The sequence below is a fragment of the Erythranthe guttata genome, chromosome 12 (genome assembly GCF_056151865.1).
Source record: "Erythranthe guttata isolate IM_541 chromosome 12, IM_541, whole genome shotgun sequence".
Lineage (NCBI taxonomy): Eukaryota > Viridiplantae > Streptophyta > Magnoliopsida > Lamiales > Phrymaceae > Erythranthe > Erythranthe guttata.
This window is the reverse complement of record NC_142544.1, coordinates 7,114,264-7,130,005: the sequence shown is the minus strand read 5'-3', so window position 1 is coordinate 7,130,005 and position 15,742 is coordinate 7,114,264. Positions and strand designations below refer to the sequence as shown.

Below are 15,742 nucleotides of genomic sequence, written 5' to 3'. Positions count from 1 at the left end.
TAAGGTCACACGCTGCATGTGATCAAAAACCAAAGAGTGCATGGCTCGTAAGAGAAACCGCCATTCCAATCGGTCATAAGCTTTGGCCATAAATGTCTACCAGAGACTTGATATGCTTTGAGCTGACAAATGTGTCATATTCTGAAATCTGATGCAGAAGTTGAAGGGAGCATAACGTGCATATGTGGAATAAAGTAAAGGGTCATTACAAATAAGTCCATCAATGGGTACTTATTTATAAAAAGATTCAGACAAAAAAATCATTTATCAATAAGTCCACACATGGTTCAATTTTTGTAAATGACTAAAATAACCCCTCATATTTTAATATGCTCCAATTTCATCCTTAACTTTATTTAACCTCAATTTGACCCCAAATTTCACAAATTATTCGATTTTGACCCAAAACTTTTTTTTTCAATTTTTTTTTTTTTCAAAAACATTTTTTTCCCGCCGGATTCCGGCGTTGACCGGCAGTCAACGCCAGTCTCCGGCATTGACTTTTCAAAAAAAAATTTATTATTTTTTTTTTCTTCTGGATTTTTTCGCCGGTTTCCGTCGTTGACCGCCGGTCAACGCAGGTCTCCCGTTGACTTTTTCGACTTTTTTTGTTCTTCTTTTCTTTCTTTCTGTAACTTTTTCTTTTCGTTTAATATTGATGTAATTGACAGTAATATTAACTATCTTACTGTTAAACACAATAAAATTAACTAACTACAGTTTAACACAGTAATATTGCTATATTAATCTCTAGCACAATAATATAACTATGTTGACCGTTCAACAAATGTAAACATAATAAAAAACCAAAAGAATTATTATTACTGTGAGTGACAAGAATATTACTATAACAACAGTAATATTACCGTCAACCACAGTAATATTACAACAATAGATAGTAATATTATTACGTTACTCCGTGAATAACTCAAACAAACAAAAAATCCAAACAAAATAATAATATTGATGTGGTTGACAACAATATTACTACAACAACAGTAATATTACCGTCAACCACAATAATATTATTGTGTTTACAGTAATATTACAATAATAGACAGTAATATTACTACTTTACTCCGTGAATAACTCAAATAAAACAAAAAACCCAAAAAAATAATAATATTGATGTTGTTGACAGTAATATTATTGTGTTTATAGTTATTTTACTGTCAACGACAGTAATATAATTACATTGACTTGTCAACAAATCAAACAAAAAAAAAAAAAAAAAAAAAAAAAAATAATGTTACATTAATTTACTGTCAACGGCAGCATAATTACATAAATATATTGTCAACGGCAGTACAATTACGTTAATTAACTGTCATTGACAGTATAATTACGTAAATTTACTGTCAGTGACAGCACAATTACGGTCAACGTTTAGCGGCGGACGTAAAAAAAAAAAAAACTTAAAAAACACTAAATAAAGAAATGCCGGAGACCGCCGGAAACCGGCGAAAAAATTCGGAAGAAAAGAAAAGAAAAAACAAAAAAAAAAGCAAAAAAAAAGAAGAAAAAACAAAAAAAAAGTCAACGCCGGAGACCGGCGTTGACCGCCGGTCAATACCGGAAACCGGCAAAAAAATCCGAAAGAAAAAAAAAACAAAAAAAAAAGGAAAAAAAATTGAAAAGTCAACGCCGGTCTCCGGCGTTGGGGTCAAATTGAGATTAAATTAAGTTAAAGATGAAATTGAAGCATATTAAAGTGTGCTAAAAAAAAAGTGAAAGTCGAATTTTTGTGGTCAAAATTTGATTTTTGTGGACAAAATTGATTAAATTGGAGTTACAATTAAGATTTGGGTATAAATGGTTGAGGGTAATATTGACATATACATGAATATTTCCTTTATTTATAATAAATATTAAATGGATGGATTTATTGGTGAAAGAGATATAGTTCCTAAACCTATAATAATAAACATGCACAAAAACCCCATAAAGTAATGGCCCTCGTGATCATGCAATAGGTGCATGCATCTCCAGTTTTAATTGCACACGGGTTGTATGTATATACACGAATATTCCTGAAAGAAACTTTGTAAATTATAAAACGGACTTTTGTTGTATTAAAGTGATCGAGCGGATTTTTGTTGTGTAAATGGACTTTTATTTTTAAAATGTAAACCACATAATGTTTGCATTGTGTGTTCAGCGAATTCACGTAATTTATGTCTGGAATTGGCATTGCTTAATAATGGAGCGGGCCTCGGTTGATTGTGATTGGGCCCGGAATTGGCATGTGTTGAGACTGGACTGGACCTATTTTTGTGGCTGCATGAATTATAGAATGCATGAAATGGGCCTGTATTAGTTGTTGATTAGGCCTCAATTAATTAGTAAATGGGCCTTTAGTGGGCATGTTTTGGGCCACGGACGGACCTCGGTTGGGCCTCAAAGTTACATAGTGGTTCACTCGAGATCACTATTAGTCGTACAAATTATATTCTCGCCACGGGCCCTCAAATACACCGGACCTGCCCCGAAGGGATTAATCCTTATTTCATTATTGTCCAATTACACCCTTAACCCTATGTTCCACCATTGTTACTGCACTTCCTTAACCCTATGTTTTCAATGTCCTTTGATATTCTTTAATTAAATTATTAAATGTGCATAGGATAGACCGCTTGGTTATGAAATTATTGCAAAATAAAGATCTTTATTAATATAGCAGCGATTTTTGGAATTATAATTTCACAACCAACATATTGATTGAGAAATACATATCACCAATCATACACTTTTGCGAAATCCTTTGGAGGATTACTAAATGACTTATATATACCATCGCTCATCGCTTCCCAATAACAAATACCGTCTACGCCGCAACGTTCACCATTTGTCTTATAAACAACAAAAGCTTTATCTTTTCCGTTCCACCAAAGATGGCAAAAGAATAAGGTTCTGCTTCCGGAGCAAAATTCGAAATTAAAATTCTGACCAACACCAAGTGTATGATATCCTATATCATCATCACCTGACGCGCAATGCAAATACAAACTTGGAGAATTTGTAGGAAGATTGTTGGCAACATACACATGAATATGTTCCACCAAGAGACACGGTTGCGCTTGAACAATGAGAGTTGAAACAATAATGAACAGTTGTAACACGTATTTACCCATAGTAAAATGCATTTTGATATATGACGTTGTCAGTCTTCTTTTTCGTTGAATTTATAGATGAAATCGCTGTAATTTGAAATCAATTAATAAAATTGTAATTTGAAATGAACTATTTTAGAAAATGTTGCCAAATTTCGGTAATTACTTTCTATTTTCATGAAGTTTAAAATTACATTGAGTCGATTTGTTGGATAATATATTACTAAATGTGACTGATCGAATTTTGTGCCCCAGAAATGACAATATTGGATTGACAAAACCAATCCTCAAATTATGGCATGAATCAATTCTAATTTTAATTTTACAGAAAAGTGTATTTAAACGGAAAATATTCGACACATTTTAGACATTTCAATCCCATATAAATAGATATAGACTTAATTTCATATTAGATTTCTTGAGAGTTAGCATGACTTTTCCACTGTGCTATTAGTTTGAATTAAGGAAGCAAATCAACATTTTTGGAGATTTTTTTGTTTCTTAATTAACACACCCACGTGAGAAGTTTGTTGCAGCAGAGTTAGAAGTTTTCTTTATGCTAATCCAATGATCCAATGAAATATATTTGATAAATTAATTACATATCTTTACACGCACGTGTGTGTATATATATATATATATATATATATATATATATATATATATATATATATATATATATACTAACACACACACGGGGTGGTTGGAGAAAGACGAAGTCATATGATGTATATAAACATGGAATTTTTGTGTATAAGTCCCTGACCAACCCTCTTTATTTATCTAGGTTCATGGGCTATATATTTTTGGCCAATAAGTCGATCCCTTTAATATATATTATAAATAAAGGAAAAATCAATGTAGATGACAAAATTACCCCTAATCCTTTACACCCAATTCTTATTTGTAACCCCAATTTAATCAATTTTGATCACAAAAATGCAATTTTGACGTTTTTTTTTTTGAACTTTTTGTTCCAGAATTCTTTTTTTCCGTCGGTTTCCAGCGTTGAGTTTCGAATTATTTTTTTTCGCCGCCGGTCTCTTGTGTTAACTTTTACGATTTTTTTTTGTCTGTGTTTTTCCGCCGCCGATCTCCGGGTTGAACTTTTTAGTGGTTTTTTTTTGGTTTTTTTTTTATGCCTGCCGCTAAACGTTGACCGTACTATCATTAACAGCAAATATACTGTCACTGACAGTAAATTAACGTAATTATTATACTGTCGTTGACAGTACACATTTATGTAATTGTAATGTCGTGGATAGTACAATTAGAGTCAACGACAATATTATTATTTTTTTGGTTATTTTTTTTCATTTTGTTTGATTTGTTGACAAGTCAACATAATTATATTACTGTCGTTGACAGTAAAATACTGTAAACACAATAATATTACTGTCAACCACATCAATATTATTATTTTTTTGGGTTTTTTTTTGTTTTGTTTGAGTTATTGACGGAGTAACGTAATAATATTACTGTATATTGTTGTAATATTACTGTAAACACAATAATATTACTGTGGTTGACGGTAATATTACTGTTGTTACAGTAATATTACTGTCAATCATAGTAATATTAATTCTTTTGGCTTTTTATTGTGTTTACCTTCGTTGAACGATCAACATATTAATATTACTCTATTACAGAATAATAATGACTTTTGTTGTGTTAATATTATTGTGCTAGAGATTAATATATCAATATTAATGTGTTAAACCTTAGTATAGTTAATTTTACTGTGTTTAACAGTAATGTTGTTAATATTACTGTCAACCACATTAATATTATTGTTTAAACGGGTGGGCAATATTGCTATTTAAACGGGTGGGCAATATTGCTGACCGACAGAAAAATCAGGAAAAAAAAAATCGAAATAGTCAATGCTGGAAACCGGCAGAAAAATTAGGAAGAAAAAAAAAGTCAACGCTGGAGACCACCGGTCAATGGCGGTTGACATGCGGTCAACGACGGCGACAGACGAAATTGTCCATAAAATTGTGTTTTGGATCAACATTGAATAATTCGTGGGGTCAAATTGAGGTTAGATAATTTTAAAGGATGAATTGCAACATATTGAAATGTGAGGAGCTATTTTAGTCTTTTACAAACCTCAGGATCATGTGTTGACTTTTTTGTAAAAGATTTTTTATTTGGACCCCTTCATGAATAAGTATCTGTAAACATATGGGCAATGGCAAGGCACTTAATTAGAAAAACGACATCCTATTTTTTATCTTGCAAATATATGCATATCATTCAAACTTATTTGTAAATAAAGGAAAACTCTTTTATATATACCAAATTACCCCCAACTCATTGAAACACTAATTCAACTCCAATTTAATGATTTATACCCTAATTTGGACCGCCACCGCCGGTCCCCGATGTTGATTTTCTCATTCGGCAGGTCAGCTGTCGTTGACCGCCAGTCACCGGCGTTGACTCTTTTTTTTTTTTTTTTTTTCTGAATTAAAAAAAAATGTATTTTTTCTAAAAAAAAAGTGAAATTGGGCGTTAATGCGATATATTTGTTCAAATTCAAAGTCAATGTGCAATACTAATGAAGTTAGAATATAATTGATGAAATTGATGAAAATTATATTATGAGGAGTATTTTAGACAAAAGACATGTTTTTAATTCATATATCTCTCTTATTAATTATAAGATAATGTCATTTTTTTAATTCATTTCTCTCTCTTATTAATTAGGGTAAATAGTACTTAACCCCCTGTGGTTTTCACGTTGTGCACTTTACCCCCTCTGATATCAATTTAAGCACTTAACCCCCCTGTAGTTGTCAGTTTGTAGCGACCGTCTAATAATCCGTTAAAGTTAATGGCGAGTGCATCTCACTCTCCGAAAATTGAAGTAATTGAAGGTTTTGCAAGCTATTTTTTTTTATAATACCCATATTGCCATTTTTCCTTCAATAAAAAACCCTACATCAATATCTCATTTTCTTTTAATTAAAAAAAAACAAAATAGATTTTTTAAAAAATTCTATTACTACATATTTTTTTAAATTTTAAATTAATTATTGTTTAAATACATATCTGAATTCTTTTACTACTAATAACCATCATCTGCTATGCTATGGTCCCTAAAAAAATCAGTTACAAAATAAGGCTTTAAAAAGGACTGATTGATTTATCCAGCCCAATCAAAAATCCAAAATGAAAAAAAAAAGAAAAAAAGGTAAAAAAAAAAAAAAAAAAAAAAAAAGAGAAACAGGCGTAAGAAAATGGAAAATATGGACGGACAAGATGAGGATTTTAATCGATCGGCCGCCGACGATCGAAAACACAAGTTTCTTTCTGGAAATTTTCGGAGGCCACAATTTGCGTGGGTTTCCTGCTTTCCATTCACGTACTCTTCACCCATCTCAATGCCCCGATTCGAGATCCTCAAATCTCATGTATTCTCTGTGTCTATAATAATACAAAATACTTGTCTTTCTGAAACTGTAAAATATCAAACCCCCAACCAAGTTCTCTAAATGTAATTATTAGAGTATATTATCTTATTAGATATTATAGAATATTAGGATTCTATTATGATTCGATTACCTAGATTAGTTAGGATTTAGTTACCTAGTCAAACTCTATTACCTCGTATTACTTCTCTATATATATTCCATGTAAATCAACCCATAACATAATGGGGGTTTCTTTTTTTTGTTTTTTTTTCCTGAGGAAAAAATAACTTTATTTAGGCATACCTTGCCAGATTTGAAGGAAGGGTATAACATTCGTTACAAGTGTCACCATAATTTTTAGCTATAAGATGAGCTAAAATGTTTCCCGAACGATTAACAAAATCAAAGACACAACTTTCAAAACATTTAGCCACACACCAGCAATCTTCGACATAAGCGCCAAACGAGCATGATTGAGCATCCTCTCCTCGAAGAGCTTCGACAACTTTGAGGCAATCTCCTTCCAGAATAATTGATGGCCAACTTTCCTCTTTGGCTCTAGTCAATGCGAAGAGTGCAGCGTGAGCTTCACAGTCGATTGCCCTTGGTCGGCCTCTAAAGCTTCTAGCTGCCCAAAAAATACAGTCACCCCGCCAATCTCGAGCTATCACAGACACCGAATAATGGTCTGTTCTAGCTGGAAGAGCTGCATCAAAATTCAGTTTAATTATTCCTTCTCGAGGCGGTTTCCACTCCGTTGGAAGAGCGCGTTGCTGTATGGGAGTACGTGGAAGTTGTGCTTGTTGATACAAATTGAGAAAAGTCAGACCCCAGTTAATAAAATCGTCCGTCGCCATCCCTTGCTCTCCATGCATCTCTCGACTTCTTGACTCCCAAGCTTTCCACACTACGACGACCGCCAAGAGAAAGGAATCCTCTGTTAACCGTTGCTGCCATTGAGTTATCCAATCCCAGGGAAAATTACATTTTTCGTCCTCATACTTTACCCACTTTTTCAAAACTGTCCCTAAATATTTTGGAGTTACAATAGTAGTCCTTAATCATGCCATTTTTTGACAGAATTGGTCCGCCGTTATTTTTGCCGTTAAGTTGGATGGAAAATGACATGTGCCTCTCACATGCCTTCAATTTACAACACTACATGAAAATGGAGTTTCAACAACACGCATTGCCTCTTGTTAAAACATATTTTTCATAATTAAAACTTGATTGAAATTCGAAATTATATAACATCCAAAAAAGCAAAATCGATATATATTGTTTTATAATATTTTCAGAAATAATATTTAAACAATTGAAACATTGTTTAAAAAAATGAAATATTGCTTTCAAAATCAAGATTTTCGGAATTCAAATGAAAACATTGTTTCAAAATAAAATAAAAATTCGATCCGAATAGGTGGGATAAGAAACCTCCATTTCAATCTTCACCCTAATTTAATAATGTAAAACTCGATATATTATTTCCAAATATTTTTAGAAGTATTGTATAAAATAATAATATAATGTTTTAAAACCGGAATTTCTTAAATCCAAATGAAAATTATTGTTTTAAATAAAATAAAAACCTGATCGTAATAGGCGGAGTAAGAAAACTCCGTTCCAAATTTCACCCTTATGTAATAATCTAAAACTCGATACTTTTTTCAAAATAAATTCAGAAATATTGTTTAAAAATCATAATATTGTCTAAAGAAATAAGTTAAAATCGATTTTTTTGGAAATTGAATGAAAATATTATTTTAAAATAAAATAAAAATTCGATCAAACTAGGCGGCATAAGAAAACTCCTTTCCAATTTTCACTCATATTGAATGATTTAAAACTCGACATATTGTCTCACAATTGGGATTTTTGGAATTGACTAGAGGTGAAAATTGGAATGGAGATTTCTAATTCCCCAATTCCTATCGGGTTTTTTTTATTTTGGTTAGAAACGATATATTTTAATTGAATTCCCAAAATGGCGATTTTGGAACAATATTTTAAAATTTTAAACTATATTTTGATTTTTTAAACAATATTTCCGGAATGAGTTGATTTTTTTGGAATTTACGTGATTTGGTTTTTATATTAATTAATTAAAAATAATAATTAAAAAAAATATGTTTTAACAAGATGCAATGCGTGTTGTTGAAAGTCCATTTTCATGTAGTGTTGTAAATTGAAGGCATGTGAGAGGCACATGCCATTTTCCATCCAACTTAACGGCAAAAATTAACGGCGGACCAATTCTGTCAAAAAATGGCATGATTAAGGACTACTATTGTAACTCCAAAATGTTTAGGGACAGTTTTGGAAAAGTGAGTAAAGTATGAGGACGAAAAATGTAATTTTCCCTCCAATCCCACATAGACACTGGTTTTGGCTGCCCTATAATGCCAAAAGGGTGTGACTTCCATATTTTTTCTATGCCTCGACAACGGAGAAAGACGTGCATAGGTGTCTCCCACTCTCTCCCACAATGGTTGCACATTGGAGAGGTGGCAACCTTTCTTCTAAACAGCTCGGCTTGTGTGGGGAGTATATCAGAACAGGCCCTCCAAAGAAACATACGAATTTTCGGGGGAAGTGCCAAATTCCATATGTTCTTCCATCTTCTTCTTGATAATCCACTCGACGATTCATTCGCTGGACCCCTATTAGCATGATAGCCGTGTGTTGTTGCTAGGGCGAGGTGATAACACGACTTCACCGTAAACTTTCCGTCCTTCGTGTAGTGCCAAATCCATTTGTCCGCTACATATGAACATCCAATTGGGATAGCCTGAATACGTTCTCGATCCACTGGCCAAAACTGCTCATTAATAATCGAAATATCCCACGACTTTGAAGTCGGGTCAATTAAGTCTTCGACTCTATCTGGGAAAGACGAGTGCATAGGTCTTCGAGTAATAACTTTGAAATTTCCATCGTCACCGAGCCATGGGTCCGCCCAAATAGATGTGCTTGAGCCATCACCAATTCTCTTTCTTAAACCTTTGAACAAATGAGATCGCGCCTTAACTAAACTCCGCCAAGTCGCTGAAGGCCGCGAACCTAATTCAGCCGTGAGAACTTCACCATTGGAGAAATAACGAGCTTCCAGAATTTTGGATAAAAGAAGGTGAGGGTAATTTAAAATTCTCCAGGTTTGTTTGGCTAATAGTTCTATATTGAAACTACGCAAATCCCGAAATCCAAGACCACCATCAGCTTTCGACATGCACATTCTATTCCACGCTAGCCACGGCATCTTCCTGTCCTTTCCGTTTCCCCACCAAAACCTTCGGATAGCCGATTCCAGATCATTAATGAGGCCCACCGGTAACATAAAGCAACTCATCATATATGTCGGAATTGCTTGCAAAACAGCCTTAATAAGAACCTCTTTTCCGGAATTTGAGAGTTGTTTCTCACCCCATCCTTTAATACGTGCCCAAATACGATCGCGAAGAAAACTAAAAATTTCTTTTCTTGTTCTTCCCATCGAGGCAGGCATACCTAAGTATTTTTCATGTCGATCCACCACTTGGAAACCCAAAATATTACAAATACTCTCCTTCAAAGCCGCGGAAGTTGTCGGACAAAAACACACATTAGTCTTTTCAAAATTAATCTCTTGTCCCGAAATCCTTGCGTATTGATCTAGAATGTTTTTCATAGTAATCGCATCGGCTTCAGAAGCTTTACAAAACAGGAGAGTGTCGTCCGTGAAGCACAAATTGGAAATTGTGGGAGCTGATGGAGCAATTTTAATTCCATGAAAATTACCTTCATTAACTGCCTTGTGAACCATAGTAATTAAAGATTCTACACAACATATAAACATATATGTGGACAAAGGGTCGCCTTGCCGAATACCTCTAGATGGGCGAAGCGAGCCAAATTGTGAACCATTAAAGAGAAATGAGTACGAGACAGAAGAGATACACAACATCATAAGATCAACAAACCCCGACAAAAGCCCAAACGACAAAGATTTTTTCTCAAAAATAACCATTCAATCCAATCGTATGCTTTACTAATGTCTAACTTGACTGCCATATAATTATTTCGATTACTAGAATTAGACTTAATGAAACAATAGTAATCATAAGGAAGAGAGAATTATCAATATTCTTCACAAAATTGAGGACTTCAAAGAAGAATCGAAACCCTAGGAATCGGAGATGTTCGTCTTTGAAACAATATTATATTTTGTTTGTTTAAAAGGTTTTCAAAACGACTGTGAAGAAAGAAGTCGGAAACTGCAAAAGTAAAGATCCCGAAAATATGACCCTTTAATAAAACATTGTCATTACTCATTACAAATCAAATTCAAATTAATATATTCCTATTGTAATACTAATCTTAGAGCAACTCCAACGGGTTTATCAAACATGGTATTCAAACCATTAACCACTATTTATACACCAAAAAATAGAAATTTTTAACTCCAATGGGGTTATCAAATTAGGAATCTATTTTGATAATTCAAGTTTTGGGATGTAAAAATACTTGCTGGAAATCGAGTTATCAAATGTGTAACTATCTAAACATCCAATTAAAAGTGGACATGTGGCAATTTCAAATAAAGTAACCATAAACTTCCAATTGATAATTAATTTGATAACCATGGTTGGATTAGATGAATTTTAATCAATATTAAAATATTATCTCAAATATCAAATAAATATTTGATAATTCAATTTTGGTATTTAGCATTGGAGTTGCCCTTATAAGTGGAATTTGACCGGACTATTAATTAAACCAGAATGAAAATAAGTACAGAAAATTAATATTGGGAGACAATTGCTTAAGTAGGTCTATCATCTATGGTCTGTTATATGCAGTTCAAAAATTTGTTATAGGGTGAGTTTCATTTTTCAGAGGTTCAGATGCAACACTTTCGGAAAAAAATATATGATTGTTTTGTTTTGTTTTTTTTTTTTTCCTTTCTTTTTTTTCCATATATGATTGTTTTGTTGACAAAACCAGAAAATAGGGAAAGGAAAAAAAAAAAAGACTTTTTTGCATTAATTTTTTTTTTATAGAAGACTTTTTTTTTGTATTAATTTGAGCTTTGCCTGGCCTAATTAATAAAAGTTGGGTGGAATAAGTAAATATACATATAATACTGTAGAGTACTTTTAAATTGAGGGTAGGCTTGAGTCCACCCTTGTGACAACCGATACGTGGCGTTTAAAAAATTGATTGGTTAGTTGTGTAATATTAAATTTGAGGAATTGCCAAAAAACCCATGACAAGAAGACTTAATTAAAAAAGAGGGATATTTTACTTTTCTTTCTCACAAATATATCAATCTGTCCAATATTTATTTGCGACTACGAAAAACTCTCTTGTAGATACCAAAATGACCCATATCTCCTTCAAACCCTAATTCACACCCTATTTCATGATTTAAACTCTACTTTTTCCCGCAATTTTCACAGCTACTCAATTTTGACCCATAACTGAATTTTGACCGTCACTGTCAGTCTCCGCCGTTGACCTTTTCTTTTCTTTCTTTTTTTTTTATTGATTTTTTCCCGAGATGTTTTTAACCAGTCTCTGTGTTGACCCTTCTTTTTTTGATTTTTTTTAAAACTCTTTTTAGTAGTATTATTGTATTAACTAACATTACTGTCTTGGCATGCAATATTAATGTCTCATACAATAATATTACTGTTATAATATTATTATTACTGTCCCGACCTACAATATTACTGTGTTGGTTGTTAAAAAAATTTGAAGAAAAAAGTTATAAAAGAAAATAATAAATATTCTGTGAATACCATAATAGTACTATGAATACTAGGGTTCAGCGGCCGGGAAAAAAATTCAAACAGAAAAGAATAAAAATCAACGTCGCTGACTGGATGGAAAAACTTGCAAAACATGTAACACTCTGCATTTTCGGTAAAATAATTTTTACCACCTTTATGTGCATATTTGTGAAATTAGAAATTATAATAATTCTTGCATGGTTAGTATTTACGTGAATTAGGTGATTATGTGAAGTATGTGATTATGTGAACTATTGTGTGCATTATGTGATTATGTGAATTATGTGATTATGTGAATTATGTGATTATGAGAATTATGTGATTAGGAAATATTTCGAGATGTTATTTCGAAATAAATTATTTTCATGAATTAGGATTTTATTCTTGCATATGAATTTAAATGAACATTTCATCATGCACAAAATTTTAGAAAATGAATTTTTATCATGCATTTTAGGATTTTTAATTAATGTAGAAAATTAGAAAATCCTCCCCATATTTTTATTGAATTTTCGGACATCAATACACACACACATAATTTAAAAATTGCATATAATTAGGAATAGACATGCATTAGTGTGCTTGTACTTTGAGCATAGAAAGAAACACCCAAGCCTAGTTCCCTACTCTATAGACTAGGCATGCTTTTCACTCCACTTTAAGTAAGACCAAAGGTCTTTCTTCTTCTCCCTTCCTCCTCCATTTCGGCAGCCTCACCCCCACCACCATAGCCACCACCTTCTCAAGCTTGAACCACCCAAGAACCACCACCACCTCAACTTTCAAAAATTGTAAAATCACCCCCACAAAAAGATGTATTTTCCTTTCTTCTCCATTGGCTTTGAATCACCGCCAACCCACCTAAAGATTTAATTGCCAAGAAGCCCCTCCTCAATACTTACCCGTTAAGGTTGCAAGCCTCCCCATTCTATAAATAGAACCCATTGCCAAGTATTTTCTCATCTCCCCACTACAATCTTAAGTTCTTGATAAGAAATCTCTCTTCTCTTCTTTCTTCTTCCATTTTCGAAATTAGTAGTACAGGAAGCTCAAAATATTTTCTTCAAGAGATTCTTCAATTTGAATGTAAGAGCTTCATCTCCTCTCTTATTCGAAAATTTCCTCTCTTCCTTCTTCATATTGTTTTGTAATCTAACTCTTAATCTCTTCTTGTATTAGAGAGAAAAGAGCTAACAAATCCTTCCCCTAAAGAGTATAGGTGAGAATTCTTGAATTCTTGCTCAAACCTACAACACCACTAGTATTTTCGGTTTTTATGTGTTTTTATGTGTTTTCATTGTTTATTCTTGCATATTATGTGATTATATGTTTTAGATGATGATTGCATGTTAGTGTTTTGAAAAGATAACTTTGTTCTTGAAGTTCTATGATTTTTCGAAAATTTGGGGAAAAATATTTTAAATTGCTTATTTGGCTTAATTAGTGCCTTGCATGTGTTAATCGTGTTTGATTGTTGATTTGTGAAAATAAATTAAATTTTTGACATAGCTAAGGAACTTTCGAATTTTTGAGATAAAATGCTTAAAATTGCTTATTTGGTTTATTTGGTATTTGCATGTGTTGATCTTGTGTTGATTGTTGTTTTAAGGCCTTGCATGTTAAGATTTGTGATTTATTGTTGATCTAAGGTCTTGCATGTTAAGATCTAGTGATTGATGGTTGATCTAAAGTCTTGCATGTTAAGATCTAGTGTTTTCTATGTAAAATGATGAAAGAACTAAGAACTTGTGCTAACTTGATTTAAAATACTCTTGCACGTGAAGATCTAGTGTATTTACTTGAATAAATGTAAAGATGGAAGTCTTGAATTTTATTCTTGTAAAAATGCTAGATTTAGTGAACTTTGATGTTAGATTGTCTTTGCATGTTAAGATTTTGGTTACTTTATGTTTTTTTATGGCTAAATGATTTTGTGAAACTTTATGTGTATTTTCTATGTGCTCTTGCTTGCTTATGTGAATCATTGGGTGTGAGGATGAGAGAAAGGTAAGTAGAAGGGTGCATGGGTGGGTGCATTAGTGTCATGAAATTTTAAAAGATAAAATTATGTTGGAAAGTCTTTCGAGGTTACGGTAAATTTCCCGGGTACGGCGAGTCGGTACCGTAGGGGCAGGGGTGGTTTGATCCCACGTAGATAGACATGATTCGATATATATATGTGAGGTTATTAACCGGTAACTTAGATTGGCTCTTCCGAGGGATTCCCGACAAGTTTTCATGTCATACATGTTGCATTATGGTGTTGAGGATATAGGTGGGAAAATCTCACTCTATGGTCTTGGGATCGTAGGGTTATAAAGGTGGGAAATTCCTTCTATAATCTTCAATACGTGTCATGGCATAGGGTTATAAAGGTGGGATATTCTCACTCTATGGTCTTGGGATCATAGGGTTATAAAAGTGGAAATTATCTCACTCTATGCGTGTGGCAATTATGTGAATGAAGAACGCCGATGAAAAAGGGAACTATATGATTGTTTTACTCACTCAAATGCCTTGTTTCCACTTGGTAAACGTTTAAAACTTATTTTTCTCCCTTGGGGTAAAATTTGGTAGTTTTTGGGTCAGTGAGGAATTTATTATGAATTTTCAAAACCCCCTCCCCTGTTATGGATTTTAAACCGAGTGACTGTGCCATTTTATTTATTTCTCCTAAATGGCCATGCATCATTCCAAACTGTTTTTAACTGAATGATCTAGACCCGTGATAGATGGTATGGTATTAATTTGGGGTCATTTGCATGAGTAGTTTAGGAAGGATTAATTTTTAAAGCTTCTGCATTGAATCTGTCCGCATTTGTATTTAGTCCATCATGCCTAGTTATTTTCTAGTCTTGCATGTAGCATGCATTGGTGTTAATCGATTGATTATGGTTTAGTATACTGTGACCTCTCTCCCTCTGATTTAAAAATAATTTTTTTTTACGTAAATTTATATCCACAAAAAAATCATTTTTAAAAGTCTTCCGCTGAGATTACATATAATAAGAGTAATCGTAGAGAGGGGTGTCACAAAACATATATTTTTTTCAAATATTGTGAAAATAGGAGTTAATGTGATATATTTGTTAAAATCGGGGGTCAATTTATAATATTGGTTAAGTTAGATGGATGAAATAATTTAAATTCTATCATGACGGGTATGATAGGCAAAAGACACTGGGGATTGATTTTTTTACGATAATATTTTTTATCTGAACATATGTGTATTTAAGTCTTCCCCCTTACAGTTAATCTTCATAGGAATATCAAGGACTGCCAAGATAATATTCAAGGTTTTGAAAATTCATTGCAGCATGGCTGGAGTGACTTGTTTCAGAGAGTTGTAAGTGATTTTTTTCGTGGGGATACTTATTGAAAGAGATGAACCGGTCTACCTTGGTCTTAATCCTGAAAGTCGAGAATGCTCGTAGTATTGCAGACT

General features: G+C 32.9%; 1 protein-coding gene across 1 annotated transcript; it reads right to left on the bottom strand.

Moving 5' to 3' along the window:
• Window positions 1–6,822: 6,822 nt before the first annotated feature.
• LOC148766343 (uncharacterized) lies at window positions 6,823–10,328 on the bottom strand. Its single transcript, XM_088827244.1, has 2 exons — window positions 9,042–10,328; window positions 6,823–7,479 (listed from the first exon to the last, which is right to left on the bottom strand). Exons 1-2 carry the CDS (start codon window positions 10,326–10,328, stop codon window positions 6,823–6,825), a joined length of 1,944 nt encoding a protein of 647 aa, XP_088683370.1.
• Between the last annotated feature and the right edge of the window lie 5,414 nt (window positions 10,329–15,742).